The 14,837-nt window shown below is 55.5% G+C and overlaps 1 protein-coding gene across 1 annotated transcript in view; it reads left to right on the top strand.

Moving 5' to 3' along the window:
- The window catches only part of MAPKAPK2 (MAPK activated protein kinase 2), a 29,843-nt gene extending 19,591 nt beyond the window's left edge, over positions 1-10,252 (top strand). Inside the window, exons 2-10 of the mRNA XM_021535347.2 lie at positions 1,114-1,253; positions 3,540-3,604; positions 4,253-4,332; positions 4,460-4,586; positions 5,878-5,953; positions 6,094-6,218; positions 7,566-7,651; positions 8,318-8,398; positions 8,917-10,252. Of these exons, the coding sequence (XP_021391022.1) occupies positions 1,114-1,253; positions 3,540-3,604; positions 4,253-4,332; positions 4,460-4,586; positions 5,878-5,953; positions 6,094-6,218; positions 7,566-7,651; positions 8,318-8,398; positions 8,917-9,060 (924 nt within the window). The 3' untranslated portion in view covers positions 9,061-10,252. The remainder of the gene's footprint in view (positions 1-1,113; positions 1,254-3,539; positions 3,605-4,252; positions 4,333-4,459; positions 4,587-5,877; positions 5,954-6,093; positions 6,219-7,565; positions 7,652-8,317; positions 8,399-8,916) is intronic.
- Positions 10,253-14,837: the final 4,585 nt, after the last annotated feature.

Here is a 14,837-nt window from a genome sequence, read left to right as displayed (position 1 = left end):
TTGGGTGGGTGCTGTGTGTTTGGGTGGGTGCTGTGTGTTTGGGGTGGGTGCTGCAGGGCACATCCTGTCTGTGCCTTTCCCGAAGGATGGCAGATCCATCCCTGGGCAGGAATGCAGATCTCCAGGGTTACTCTGCCAGGGTGGCACCATCACCGAGTGCTGCATCTGGAAACGGGCGCTGTGTGGATTTTGGGAGTTAATCCTTGTTCCTGTGAGATCCCCACTGCGCCAAGAACCACCCTGGGTCCTGCAAACATCCCAGGGCTGATGCTCCTCTGCTCCTGGAGCGTGCTGGGGAGAGCTCAGAGGGGTCAGAAGGGCTTTTCTGTCTAAATCTCGGTGAAATGGCCAAACCTGCTGTTTCCTGCAGGGTGGGGGTGTGCTTCCACATCCCCCTGCTCACTGCTGCTCCAGAGGCCCAGCCCGGCCCCAAAGCTGCTGGAGACAGGAAGGAAAATGAACTGTGCTCAAGATAGACACGTTTGTTGTTCTATATTTAGGAGCACAATAATTAAGGCTGCTTGTTTATCCTGACAAACATCATAACTAATTGTCTATGGCAGACAAGCAACTCCTTCCTGCACCTGGGAACTCTGAGTTGTCTTTGGGAAGGGCAGGGGGCTCATTAAAGAGCTGTAATTTAGGGAACATCTGGATGTTTGCTTTGCCCCCTCCCCAGGCACAGGCTCTGAATTTGTGGTGAGGGAGTTTTTGTGTTCAGGGAGCAGCAGGCTGATGGATGGGAAATGATGGGGGACAGCAAAGCAAAGGTGAGAGTGAGGATGCTCGGTGGCACCCAGGGGTGCAGCAGTGGAGGTATCAGCGTGCAGAATGGCTCATAAATGCAGTAGATCTTGCTGGTGGGGCACTGGGAGGTGGCAGGCAGCCCGAATAAGCTTTTATGAACCTCGGGAGGGAGGGCAAGCCGAGGGCAAACGGCTTCTCAGTGTTCCCACTAGATGGGGATGGAGGCATTGTCAGAGCGCTCACTGCGCCCGCAGGCAGCACCCGGCCCTCGCCCCGCGTCCCCTCCGCTGGCCACGGTGCCAGCCGGGGGTCACGGCCCGGTTCCCGGGGTGTCTCGGGGCTGACGGGGTGTCCTTTCTCCCGCAGATGCTGCAGGACTGCCCCAAGGCCCGCAGGGAAGTGGAGCTGCACTGGCGAGCGTCGCAGTGCGCGCACATCGTGCGCATCATGGACGTCTACGAGAACCTCTACCAGGGGAGGAAGTGTCTGCTCATCGTCATGGAGTGGTGAGCGCCCGGCCGGGGGCACTGCAGGGGCTGGGGCGCTGCCAGGAGCGGGGTGGGCACCTTCCAGCCCTGGGGACACCGGGGGGACGCAGCGTGAGCTGCAGGGCTGGCAGCCCGGGCAGAGGAGCGGCGCGGCTGGCGTTGGAGGGACGGGGACAGCGAGGGCTGCTGGCTCTGAGTCATCCTGAAACAGCTCGGCTCGGGGCCTGTGGTTCTCACTGGTGGGTCATAACCAAACTGCCTTTGGCCAGCAAAAGCCGGGGTAGGCAGCGGGTTCCTGGCAGCCTGCGGTGGGGCAAGCCGAGCTGGCACCGCTGGTGCTGCCCTGGCACCGCTGCAGCAGCAGCTGAGCAGCTCTGGTTTGGGTAGGAGCTTGGTATGAAGCTGGGGACGAGGAGGAGGGATGAAGGGGAAAGTATTGAAACCACATCCCAACCGCAGCTGTGATTTGATGCCGCTTCCTTGCCAAAACCTCTCCTCTGGCAAGCTGGTAGATCGCCCGGGGGGGCAGCGGGTGCAGGAGCGGTGCCAGGGCACGTGGCACAGCAGCCCCCAGAGCAGGTCTTGTGGGGAAGCAGGCACCTGAGACCCACCCTGGCTCTCTGGGCAGCCAGGGATGGGGAAGGAGTGGCAGTGGGGAAAGCAAGAATGGCTGAGGGGTAGGAGAGTCCCCAGGACTGTGTGACCGAGGGATGCTCTGGGGGTAACAACCATCACCAGGCAGGATTTGACTTCCAGCAGGAGCAGGCTCTGGATCCTTCCTGGCAGGGTCTGGATCCCTCCTGACAGGCTCTGGATCCCTCCTGACAGGCTCTGGATCCCTCCTGACAGGCTCTGGATTCCTTCTGACAGGCTCTGGATCCCTCCTGACAGGCTCTGGATCCCTTCTGGCAGGCTCTGGATCCTTCCTGGCAGGCTCTGGATCCCTCCTGACAGGCTCTGGATCCCTCCTGGCAGGCTCTGGATCCCTCCTCCCAGGCTCTGGATCCCTCCTGGCAGGCTCTGGATCCTTCCTGGCAGGCTCTGGATCCCTCCTCCCAGGCTCTGGATCCCTCCTCCCAGGCTCTGGATCCCTCCTGGCAGGCTCTGGATCCCTCCTCCCAGGCTCTGGATCCCTCCTCCCAGGCTCTGGATCCTTCCTGACAGGCTCTGGATTCCTCCTGACAGGCTCTGGATCCCTCCTCCCAGGCTCTGGATCCCTCCTGGCAGGCTCTGGATCCCTCCTCCCAGGCTCTGGATCCCTCCTCCCAGGCTCTGTGCAGCAGAGGGCCCCGAGGGCTGCAGGCTATTGCTACTGCAGATGTCATTGCATGTCAAGGAGATGCTATCAGCACTGGGAAAGCCAAACTGTTCCTGTTTCAGGCAGATAAGGCAGGGGCAGGAAGTGCCATTTTCCCTGCTCTCATGGAGAATTCCCCCATACCTCAGTCCTGATCTCTGTGGGAGCTGTGTTTTCCCTGGGGTAAAACCACAGGGAGCCTGGGGAGTACCTGGGGAGGGAACCCCACCAATGGTTCTCCAGCACCTCCCATGGGACCTGGCTGTGCTGCAGTGGGGTGCAGCCTCTGTGTCCCAGCTTGGGGAGCCCGTTGTGACACTGCTGATGTCTCAGCCGTGCCCTGAGCTTTGCTCAGCACTCCTGTGCTGGGTCGTGGTGCTGCTGAGGCAGTTGGCTCGTGAGCAAAAGGAGGCCACATGTGCTGGGAGTGCTCTCACCGACTTCAAGCCACATTTGCTGCCTTTACTGTAAATGTGTTTCTGTGGGCTGCTGGGGTGACCACGCCTGCCTGCGCCTCTGCCAGCACAGAGCCTCTGCCCTGCTGGTTTTGGGAAGGAAACGCCCCAGGAAGCACCGACCCAAGGACTTGGATGGAGAAGGGGATTTGACATTCCCCCCCACCCAGCTCCCTAAATTATCAGGCTAGCCCAGAGGTCTGAGGCTTTGAGGGGAGGAATATCAGGAGATGGCAAAGATTGCCAAAAGAGGCTCTTACCCCAGATATGTTGGTTCAGCTCTCTTTAGTGGTGTCCAAGGGGAGAGCAAAGGAGGACAAAGAGGAAATGTCAGGGGTCTGTACAGACTTTGGACAGGGTGGGCTTCCCTGGCTCTCCCCCAGCCCCGTTGGGGCAGGAAGGAGGGTCCAGGGTTATCAGATCAGAGTCACAGGGTCCCAGGAATGGGGCACAGAGTGCCCACGAGCTCACTGTGACAAGGATTGTTCCCTGCTCAGCAGCAGGGTTTGGTGCTGGCAGTGGGAGGTGTGACAGCAGCTGCTTCTCTTCCAGCTTGGACGGCGGGGAGCTCTTCAGCCGCATTCAGGACAGGGGAGACCAGGCCTTCACTGAACGGGGTACGGAGCCCACGCCCTGCTGGGCTTTCAGGCCAGTCCACCCCCTCAGTGACTCCTCTGAATCCCCAGCAGAGCTCTGCACCCAGGGAATGAGGGATGTGGGTGCAAGGGGCCCTGCTTTCCATGTTCACGTGGAATAGGCTTAGGGGGTATTTTCTCAGCTGCTCCCACACTCTGTCCATCCCACTCTGGTCAGAAACACCCACCTCTCTCCAAAAATTAAGTCCATAGATCTCATTAATCTCATTCCCTCTACTCCTCTGGCCGGGAAAAGCAGCCACACAACCCAAAATCTGAGCCCCTTGCCCCTTTGACTTCCCATCCTAAAGGGAAACCTTTCCCAGCTCGATTCCTTGCTGCTTGGTGTCCTGAACACCCAAGTTTGCACCTTGGGGGTGCAAGCCCCTCCTTGGTATTAGTGTCGGGGGCTGGACTGCCCCATGCCTTCCCCTGGAGTTTCTGGGAGTTGCAGGCTCCTTACCAGGGATGGGCAGTGGCAGAGACCCCATGGAAAGGGGAACTCCCAGCAGAGAAAAGCCCTTTGACCTCAGCCAGGCTCTTTGACTCTCGGTCTGTAGAGTCCCCCAGAGAGCAGTGCCCTTTTTAACTTGCTTCTGAAGGCTTCTGGTGGTTTCTTTGCTGCTTCAGAGGCCTCGGAGATCATGAAGAGCATTGGGGAAGCCATCCAGTACCTGCACTCGATCAACATCGCTCACCGGGACGTGAAGGTACCGCCCTGAGCCCTCCCCTGGCGGTGCTGAGTCCTCCCCTGGTGGTGCTGAGCCCTCCTTGGCAGTGCCAGGGCCAGGCTGGCCCAGCCCTGCTGCTCACTCCCTGCCCCCTGCGTGTTCCCAGCCGGAGAACCTCCTGTACACCTCCAAAAGGCCCAACGCTGTGCTCAAACTCACCGACTTCGGCTTCGCCAAGGAGACCACCACGCACAACTCCCTGGCCACGCCGTGCTACACGCCCTACTACGTGGGTGAGTGCCTGGGGGGCTGGGCTGGGGGGTTTGGAGGGTTGGGGGGCAGAGCTGGGGGGTTTGGAGGGTTGGAGGGCAGAGCTGGGGGGTTTCAAGGGTTGGGGAGCAGAGCTGGGGGGTTTGGGGGTGCCCCGTGCAGCTCATCACCTCTGCAGCCAGCCTGGAGTGCTGAGCTGCAGCAGGGAGCTGGGGGCTGCTATTGGACATGAAATGAGTACATGGAAGTTTGGTAAGTTCAAAAGAGAAAAATAGCTGATTTTATTTCTGACTTTGTAATAGATAGAATTCCAAAAGTGGCAGTGGGTTGGAGGATGAAATTCCCACCTCTCCAACCACACTGGTCAAACCAACAGTCCATCAGTTCTCTCTTTCTACAAAGAACAATGCAAAACAATCATTATTTACATGAGCAGTGCTTGAGAACACCAGTAGAAATATGTAAATATCAGAAGGCATAGAAAACTTTTAAAAGAACTTTAAAACTTTCAAAATAACTATAAAAGAAAATGTAACACTTCTAAAACTCAGGGCAACCGCAGGCAGCTCTTCCCACAGTCCCCGGTGGGAGCTGCAGGTGCCTCTTGGTGCTTCCATAGGTGTGGGAATGCAGAGCTTCCCTCTGGCTGCCCTGGCAGGTCTGGGACCCTGGAGGGGTCAGGAAACCCCTGGACAGAGCCCCCAGAGACACTGGCTGTGATCTCTGTCCATGGAAAAGAGTTTTCAATCTTACAGGATCAATTTCCAGCTCTGAATGTTTGATATAAATAATAATTAAGTGTGGCACGGGTGCAAAAGTAAAATTTTAGGATTCTAGATGAGGCGTCCAAAGGGGACAAGAGGGAGGAAATTGGGTGTGCCTTGTCCTTTTTCTCCTTCTTCATGCCCTCCATGTCTCACTGTGGTGTTGGCATTTTTCTGTTGGTTCAGGCTGGGGACACACTGTCCAACGTAGGTGACAGATATTGGCACGTTCTTGTAAATGCAGCCCAGGGAGTTTCTGGTATTGAATGTTTGTCACATCCCACTGAGGGCAGAGCCCCACACGCTGCCCTGCAGGACAGAGCTGGGCAGGGCAGCAGAACATGTGAGAGATCAACAGAATAAACAACCTGGAAACCAGCACAGACCAATTATGGCTTCTGCTTTGGCAGCGGGCTGACAGACAGAGACTTTTACAATCTCAGAGTCATCAACACCTCAGATTCCAACACATAGGGTGTCAGAGCCCTCTCACCAGTGCTGACACTCAGATTTAGGATTTTCTTTCTGTTTTTCTTTCTGTTTTTACCAGCCCCAGAAGTGCTGGGCCCAGAGAAGTACGACAAGTCCTGTGACATGTGGTCCCTCGGTGTCATCATGTATATTCTGTAAGTCTGAGGGTTCCTCAGGGAACCTCAGGGCTCCTCCTGCCGTGCTCCTCCTGCTCCTGGCACTGCCTTGTGCCCTCTGGGAGCTCCTGGGGAGGTTTTTGGGGTGGCACATTGACTCTGTCCCCCTCCTGGTGCAGGCTGTGCGGGTACCCCCCCTTCTACTCCAACCACGGCCTGGCCATCTCTCCGGGCATGAAGAAGCGAATCCGCATGGGCCAGTACGAGTTCCCCAACCCCGAGTGGTCCGAGGTGTCGGAGGAAGGTAAACCTGGTGCCCGTGGTGCCCGTGCCCAGGCTGGGCTCTCCTGGTGAGGGCTGGCAGAGCCTGGCAGTGCCAGGGGTCACCTCCCAGCATCTGCACCTCAGCTGGAGGGTTTGTGCAGGGCTGGGAGTGCGGCACAGGAGGGCACAGAGGAGGGAATGCAGGGGGAGCAGAGGATGGCACAGAGGAGGGAATGCAGGGGGAACAGAGGATGGCACAGAGGAGGGCACAGAGGAGGGAACGCAGGGGGAGCAGAGGATGGCACAGAGGAGGGAACGCAGGGGGAGCAGAGGATGGCACAGAGGAGGGAACGCAGGGGGAACAGAGGATGGCACAGAGGAGGGCACAGAGGAGGGAACGCAGGGGGAGCAGAGGATGGCACAGAGGAGGGAATGCAGGGGGAACAGAGGATGGCACAGAGGAGGGAACGCAGGGGGAGCAGAGGATGGCACAGAGGAGGGAATGCAGGGGGAACAGAGGATGGCACAGAGGAGGGCACAGAGGAGGGAACGCAGGGGGAGCAGAGGATGGCACAGAGGAGGGAACGCAGGGGGAACAGAGGATGGCACAGAGGAGGGAACGCAGGGGGAGCAGAGGATGGCACAGAGGAGGGAACGCAGGGGGAGCAGAGGATGGCACAGAGGAGGGAACGCAGGGGGAGCAGAGGATGGCACAGAGGAGGGAACGCAGGGGGAGCAGAGGATGGCACAGAGGAGGGAACGCAGGGGGAGCAGAGGATGGCACAGAGGAGGGAACGCAGGGGGAGCAGAGGATGGCACAGAGGAGGGAACGCAGGGGGAGCAGAGGATGGCACAGAGGAGGGCACAGAGGAGGGAACGCAGGGGGAACAGAGGATGGCACAGAGGAGGGAACTCAGGAGGGCACAGAGAGGGGTACTCAGGGGGGAACAGGAGGGCACAGAGGATAGCACAGGGTACAGAGGAAGGCAGAGGAGGAAACAGAGGAGGGTACACAGGAGGGCACAGAGGATGGCACAGGAGGACACAGAGGATGTCACAGAAAAGGGCACAGAGGATGGCACAGGGGAGGGAACAGAGGATGGCACCAGGAGGGCACAGAGAAAGGCACACAGGAGGGCACAGGAAGGCACAGGAATGCACTCAGGGGGGAACAGGAGGGCACAGGAATGCACTCAGGAGGGCACGGGAATGCACTCAGGAGGGCACAGGAGGGAACAGAGGATGGCACCAGGAGGGCACAGAGGAAGGCACACAGGAGGGCACAGGAATGCACTCAGGAGGGCACCGTGGGGTTTTGGGGCTGGGGTGGGGCTCAGCAGAGCCCCCCTGGAGCTGCTGGCCCCTGAGGCTGCCCCAACCCCGGCAGTGAAGCAGCTGATCCGAAACCTGCTGAAGACAGACCCGACCCAGCGCATGACCATAACGGAGTTCATGAACCACCCCTGGATCATGGTGAGCTGGGCTGGCATCGGGGCATCGGGGATTGGGGGATCGGGGATCAGGGGATCGGAGATCAGGGGATTGGGGGATCAGGGATCAGAGGATGGGATCAGGGATCAGGGGCTGGGATCAGAGGATCAGGGCATCAGAGGATCAGGGGATCAGAGGATCAGGGCATCAGGGGATCAGGGGCTGGGATCAGGGCATCAGGGGATCAGGGATCGGGGGATGTGATGGGATAATGATATAATGGGATAGAATAATGGGGTATGATAATGGGATCATGGGATGGGATGGGGTGGGATCCATGGCATGGGATAGGATAATGGGATGACATGGGATGGGATTGATGGGATGGGATCCATGGCATAGGATGGGATGGGATGGATTCATGGGATGGGATGGGATCCATGGGATGGGATCAGATGGGATAGAATCCATGGGATGGGATGGGATGGGATGAGATAGGATGGGGTCCATGGGATGGGATGGGATGGAATACATGGGATGTATGCGATGGGATGTATGGGATGGGATCCATAGCATGGGATGGGATAGGATGAGATGGGGTCTATGAGATGGGATGGGATGTCATCCATGGAATGGGTGGCATGGGATGGCATGGGATGGCGTGGATGCCTGTGGCTCCCAGCTCACGCTCCTCCCCCCTCCTGGCAGCAATCCATGCAGGTGCCCCAGACCCCGCTGCACACCAGCCGTGTGCTGAAGGAGGAGAAGGACCTGTGGGAGGATGTGAAGGTAAAACCTCTCTCTGTCCCTGCCTGCAAAGCTCTGTCCCCTCTGTCACCTGGGGAGTGTCCTCTGCTGTGGTACTGCAGACCAGGCTCGTTCACTGTCCCTGGGAGTGTTCAAAACCTGCATAGGTGTGGCACTTGGGGACATGGTGGGGTGTGGGGTGGCTGTGTTGGGTTAACCATGGAATCACAGAATGGTTTGGCTTGGAAGGGACCTCAAATGCCAGGGCAGGGACACCTGCCAGTGTCCCAAGCTGCTCCAGCACTGCCGGGGATGGGGCAGCCACAGCTGCTCTGGGAACCCCATCCCAGGGCACAGCGTGGTTGGCCTCAATCACCTTGGGGAGAGCTTTTCCAGCTTGAACAATTCCGTAATTCCAGTTCAGTGGTGGGCGTGCTGGGGCTTGGGAGCGAGCTGGCAGGTTTGGCAGTGGCACACTCAGGCCCTGCTGCAGTTCATTCCCAGCTGCTCTGGGGACCCTGGGGGGACTTGGCTGATGGCTCTGTGCCCCCTGCCCGCAGGAGGAGATGACCAGCGCCCTGGCCACCATGCGAGTGGACTATGAACAAATCAAGATCAAGAAAATCGAGGATTCCTCCAACCCTCTGCTGATGAAGAGGAGGAAGAAAGCCAACGCCCCCGAGCCCGCCGCGCTGCCCCACTGAGGGCCCCGCCCGCCGGCCCCCCAGAAAGCAATAACTATATATATATACATATATATATATATTTTTTAAGGAAAAAAAAAAGACAAAAAGAAACAGACTGTTCTATCGAGCGCATGGAAATTCAGACATTTATACCAGACTAGTTATTTTTAGCTACTCACCTGTGTTTCTGGCCTTTCTGGAGCAGGTGCTGAGATCCCCTCTCAGATCCACACCTGCAGCCAGGGATTTTTTTGTCCTCTAGGCGAACGCCGCCAATAATTGGATTTTTATTTTTCTTTTGTGAAACGGTTTTGATTTATATATATATATATTTTTTTTTTCCCTTTTCCTCCTCCTTCCTTCCAAAGACATGGAATCTCCTGTGGTGACCTTTTTAGGGTATATAACATATAAATATTTTTTAAAAACTACTGTAGAGCTGAAACCCAGACAGCATGTTCCCTGTGTGGATGCTGGGCTCCAGGGAAGGAGAGCTGCCCTCCCCCCTGTCCTGCTGCCCTGGGGTGGGGGGTCCCTGTGGCCACCAAATCGAGCCCAGGAGGCAAAAAGCAGCACCCAGCCCTCGCTGGGGGCCTGCCTGGCAGTGCTGTCTGTCTGTCCGTGTGGGGTGTGTGTCTGTCCGTGGGCCTGCAGCTGCTCTGCTCTCCCTGCGTGGCCTGGAGCACAGCTCTGAGCTCAGGGGGGCTGGGGCTGGCCTGTCCCCCCACTCTGCAGGGATGTGTCCCCCAGTCTGCGGGGATGTGTCCCCCACTCTGCGGGGATGTGTCCCCCACTCTGCAGGGATGTCCCTGGGACAGGGGGTGGCACAGCTTGAGCCAGGATGGCAGCACTGACCCTCCCTGGCCGGGGCTGGGGGTGCTGCCGTCCCCCCAGTGTGGCTCCTGCAGCTGCTCTGAAGTCTTTAGTCCATGGATTGTTATAATAATTATTATTATTATTATTATTTGTCACGATGTTTCACTTCGTTAAATGTGTTTGAATGGGGAAAAACAATTTTTTAAAGCGATGTTTAGTTTTTAGGTGATCTTTTTAGACACTGTATGGAATTTTAATTTGTTTTGAAAACTGGTTTTTATCCTCCCCCCTTTTTTTTTTTTTTTAATTTTTTTAATTATTTTTGTCTGTTGGCTTATACTAATCTTCCTAGTCTCCTCTTCAGTCCTTTGGATTAAAGACACTTAAAGAGTCACCCAGTCTCTCCTGTTGCTTGTGTGGCTGTGAAGAACCCCCCCAGTGCTCCAGCTGCTCTCCCCGTGTCCTAGAATTGCTCTTTTTTCCAGCAGAAAGGCTGAGCTCCCCTGGAGGTTCCTGGGGACACAACATCCCTTGGTTTGGGGACAGCTGCTCGAGCTCTGGGGCCTGCACAGGGACTTCCCTTCCCAGCACGGGTGACGCCCGGGCCTGGGGCTGTGGGTGATGTGGATGATGGTGTGGGGTGCTGTGGGTGCTCCAGATGATGTGGGGTGCTGTGGGGTGCTGTGGGCTGATGTGGATGGTGCTGTGGGATGATGCTGTGGATGATTGGATGCTCTGGATGATGCTGTGGATGCTGTGAGGTGTTGTAGGATGTTGTGGGATGCTGTGGATGATGCTGTGGGGTGCTGTGGATGCTGTGGATGGTGCTGTGGGTGATGCTGTGGCACACAGGACTGCCACTGCCATGCCCAGGTGCCCTCTCCTCTCCTCTCCTCTCCTCTCCTTCCCAAGCTGGCCCTGAACCTTCCCTGGGTGGCCCTGAAGCTTCTCAGTGTGGCCCTGAAGCTCCCCAGGGTGACCCTGAACCTTCCCAAGATGGCTCTGAACCTTCCCAGGGTGACCCTGAACCTTCCCAAGATGGTTCTGAACCTTCCCAGGGTGACCCTGAACCTTCCCAAGGTGGTTCTGAACCTTCCCAGGGTGGCCCTGAACCTTCCCAAGGGTGGCCCTGAACCTTCCCAAGGTGGTCCTGAACCTTCCCAAGGTGGTTCTGAACCTTCCCAAGGTGGTCCTGAACCTTCCCAAGGTGGCTCTGAACCTTCCCAAGGTGGTCCTGAACCTTCCCAAGGTGGCTCTGAACCTTCCCAAGGTGGCCCTGAACCTTCCCAAGGTGGCCCTGAAGCTCCCCAGGCTTTCCTGAACATCCCAACCCCTGGAGAAGAAGGCTGTCCATGGTGTCACCCCCTCCACTGTCCCTCCCCAGCAGGATTGTCCCTCTGGAGGGGTTTTGGCCCCCAGGCTCTGTCTCTGTCGCTGCTTTCAGTGCCTGGGTGGGTGAAACCCGGGGCTGTTTTCTGTGAAGCTGCTGGGACTAAAAGGAACCGCTGGGGCAGCGTGGGTGGGGGTGAGAACGGGCTCACTCCCACGGTGTTTTGGTGCTTTTCGATTTGAAACCCAAATTTTGGGGCAGATCTGCTGTAAATAAATTGGCTGGAGAGCAGCGGAGAGGGCAGAGGAGAGGTGCTGGAATTCTGGGGGCTCTGTGGGATCAGGTAAGGATGGGAGAAGCAGCAGGAAGGAATCCAGTTTTGTGCTGGGGAAGCTGAGATGGATTCCCACATCTCAGCTGGGAGGAGATGAGATTCAAGGTCCCTTCCAGAATCATTCTGGGGTTCCATCACCTCTGGGAAAAACAACCCAGGATGTAAAACCTTGGATTGAGGTGCTGGGACCTGTGGGAGGTGGTGGCCACAATTATTTGCAGGAGGCAGCTGCTGTGGGAGCAGAGCATGGAAACCTGGGGGGACCCGTGACCTGCTGACTCCAAAGGAATTTGTGAAAGATTCAGTGCAACATTTGAAATTTTTAGTAGCTAGTAGAAAAATAACCCCTCTCTCCTCACCCCACCTGCTTTATTTTTAGCAGCAAGCTTCCTGTTAAGGAAAAAAAAAATAAATTTAAAAAATATTTTTCTTGCTTTTGAAATGATTTTGATCAAAAATCTGGCTGGGCTCCAGGTCGATCACTGGGGAGGGATGAATCACGAAGATCTCTGCTCTTATCTGTCAACTCAAGAAGTGTCTGCTGCTCTTGCAAGGATGGGGGTGAAGCCCCTTCCTCCAGCCGTGGTTTGCTGTGCTCCCATGGTCTTGGTCAACTCTGGACAGCCCCAGGAGGACAAAATGTCCTGAGGCTCGTGTGGATGTGCAGGAGGAAGGAGCGTTGTGCAAGGGCTCCCAGGAGCCCTCAGCTGGTTGCTGTTTCACTGCTGCCCTTTGTTTGGTGATGATGGGAATTATTTACTGGTTTTTGCCCTAATTTTCCACTGAGAGTGGTTGTTTCTCCACGCCTGGGCTCTCAGGACTTGCAGAACTGCTCTGCAGCCTCCTCCTGTTGGCCAAGGAGGCTTTGGCTTGTTGCCTTTCTGCCCTGGGTTGGTTTGGACCCTGTAAATGCCTCTTGTAAGCTGGACAACTCAAAAAGGCAAAAATTCGGTGAAAAAAAAAAAAATTCTGCAGCCACCTGCCTCCTCCTGTTGGCCAAGGAGGCTTTGGCTTGGTTGCCTTTCTGCATTGGGTTGGTTTGGACCCTAGGAATGCCCTGGACAACTCAAAAAGGCAGAAAATTCTGTGCAAAATCATCTGATGGTTGTATTTTTCTGAGGATCAGACCAGGCACATCAGGGGAATGTCAGGATTTCCTGGTGCGAGGCTTGGCCTGCACACGGCTAAATTGCTTAATGCTCAGAAAATGTTGGATTTCTGAAAGATCCACTGGCATCAGCTCGCTCAGCCCTGGGGCTGCAGGGATCCTGCTGAGGGCTGGCTGGAAAAGGACAGGTGGTGATGGAAATCTGGCTGTGAGAGCAGAAGAAGATGTGATTTTTGCTCAGTGTGAGGTTCTCTTCCGAAATTGCACCATCAGAGTGTAACAGGCCCACACGAATCCTGCTCTGGGCTTTTGCAGTGCCTTTTCCAACCAGGAAAGGCAAAGAAAGCTGCTCTGAAAATCAGCCCCAGCAGGTTGTGGAGAGGCTGTGTGAGATGTGCCAGTCACAGCAGCTGGGCTCAGCATTGCAAAAGAGTCAGGAAACCAAATTTCAGCTGAGAAAAAAGTAAATTCGGTGCTGCTGCCAGGAAAGGAACTTTGTAGTCCAGCTCGGGAGCAAAGGAGATGGTTTGGTTGCTTCAGGGTGTGATGAAATGGTGGAGAGACCCTGTCAAGAGGCCAAAGGCAGCAGGTCACAAGGCAGAAAATGAGAACTGCTGGTGTTAAACCTCTGAGTTTCCACCTCTGAGCAGCTGAGGTGTTCTCCCTGCACCGTGGCTGGAACCTCCAGCTCCTTTTCCATTGGAAAGCCCCGAGAAGTCTCTGACTGAAGCACCTGAAGGTCTGGCAGGGATGGGGAGCAGTTCCACTCCCTTCCTCGCTCTGCACCACCACCCAACAGCGCCAGGAGTGCCAATGTCCCACATCAATGTTAATTAATGCCACATTAATTAATGAGCGTGCTGCTGGCTGGGATGGCACTCGGGAATGGCACAGGGTGCCAGCTCTGTGCCCTCACCTTGTCACTGCTGCTGCTGCCTGGGCTCTGGGCACCTAAAGGGGGCTTTTAATCGAGGTGGGGATGAACAGAATCCCAGAATCCCAGAATCCCAGAATCCCAGAATCCCAGAATCCCAGAATAATGAGGTTGGAAGAGACCTCTAAGATCATCAAGTCCAACCCATGCCCCAACACCACAACCAGACCATAGCACCAAGTGCCAAGTCCAGTCTTTTTTTAAACACATCCAGAGATGGTGATTCCACCGCCTCCCTGGGAAGACAATTCCAGTATTTTATTATTCTTTCAGTGAATTTTTTTTCCCTAATATCCAACCTCAGAACACCTCAGATGAGCTTGTTGTGACATGGCAGGGGAGAATGGTTTTTAATTAAAATAGGGTAGATTTAGATTAGATATAAGGGAGAAAATTTTAAAAGGAAGGTGGTAAAGCACTGAAATAGGCTGCTGGGAGAGGTGGTGGCTGCCCTATCCCTGGAGACATTCAAGGCCAGGTTGGATGTGTCCTGGAACAGTCTGGGGTAGTGGAAGGTGTCCCAACCCATGGCATGAGGTGGGAACAATGTGATCAATAAAATCCCTTCCAACCCGATCCACTCTGTGATCAGGAGCTTCCCTGGGGTTCAGTGCTGGATCTGAGACCTCTGCAGAGCCCCAGAGGACACAGGAATTCAGCACAGAGGGACAGTGAGCAGTGCCAGCTGCTGTGGAGCTTCTCTCCCAGCCTGCCTGGATTGGATTGGATTGGATTGGATTGGATTGGATTGGATTGGATTGGATTGGATTGGATAGGATTGGATTGGATTGGATTGGATTGGATAGGATTGGATTGGGTTGGGTTGGATTGGATTGGATTGGATTGGATTGGATAGGATTGGATTGGATTGGATTGGATTGGATTGGATTGGATTGGATTGGATTGGATTGGATTGGTTTGGGTTGGATTGGATTGGGTTGGATTGGATTGGATTGGATTGGATTGGATTGGATTGGATTGGATTGGATTGGATTGGATTGGATTGGATTGGGTTGGGTTGGGTTGGATTGGATTGGATTGGATTGGATTGGATTGGATTGGATTGGATTGGATTTGCCACCAGGCTCAAACAATCCTCACCAGAATCCAACCCACCACTCACCCCAGGTAAACAATTCTCCAAACACATTCCACATGGGAAAAACAAGGAGCAGAAATAGAAATTGTTTTCTCTTTCATTTCTCTGTGCACCTCTATGAAAATCCTGAGAGGGAGAGAAATGTCCCTGTGACAGCCAGGCTTCTGCCAGCTT

Source organism: Lonchura striata, chromosome 30 (genome assembly GCF_046129695.1).
Source record: "Lonchura striata isolate bLonStr1 chromosome 30, bLonStr1.mat, whole genome shotgun sequence".
NCBI classification, from domain to species: Eukaryota; Metazoa; Chordata; class Aves; order Passeriformes; family Estrildidae; genus Lonchura; species Lonchura striata.
Note: the sequence above shows the minus strand (reverse complement) of the source record. Positions and strands in the feature narration are given on the sequence as shown.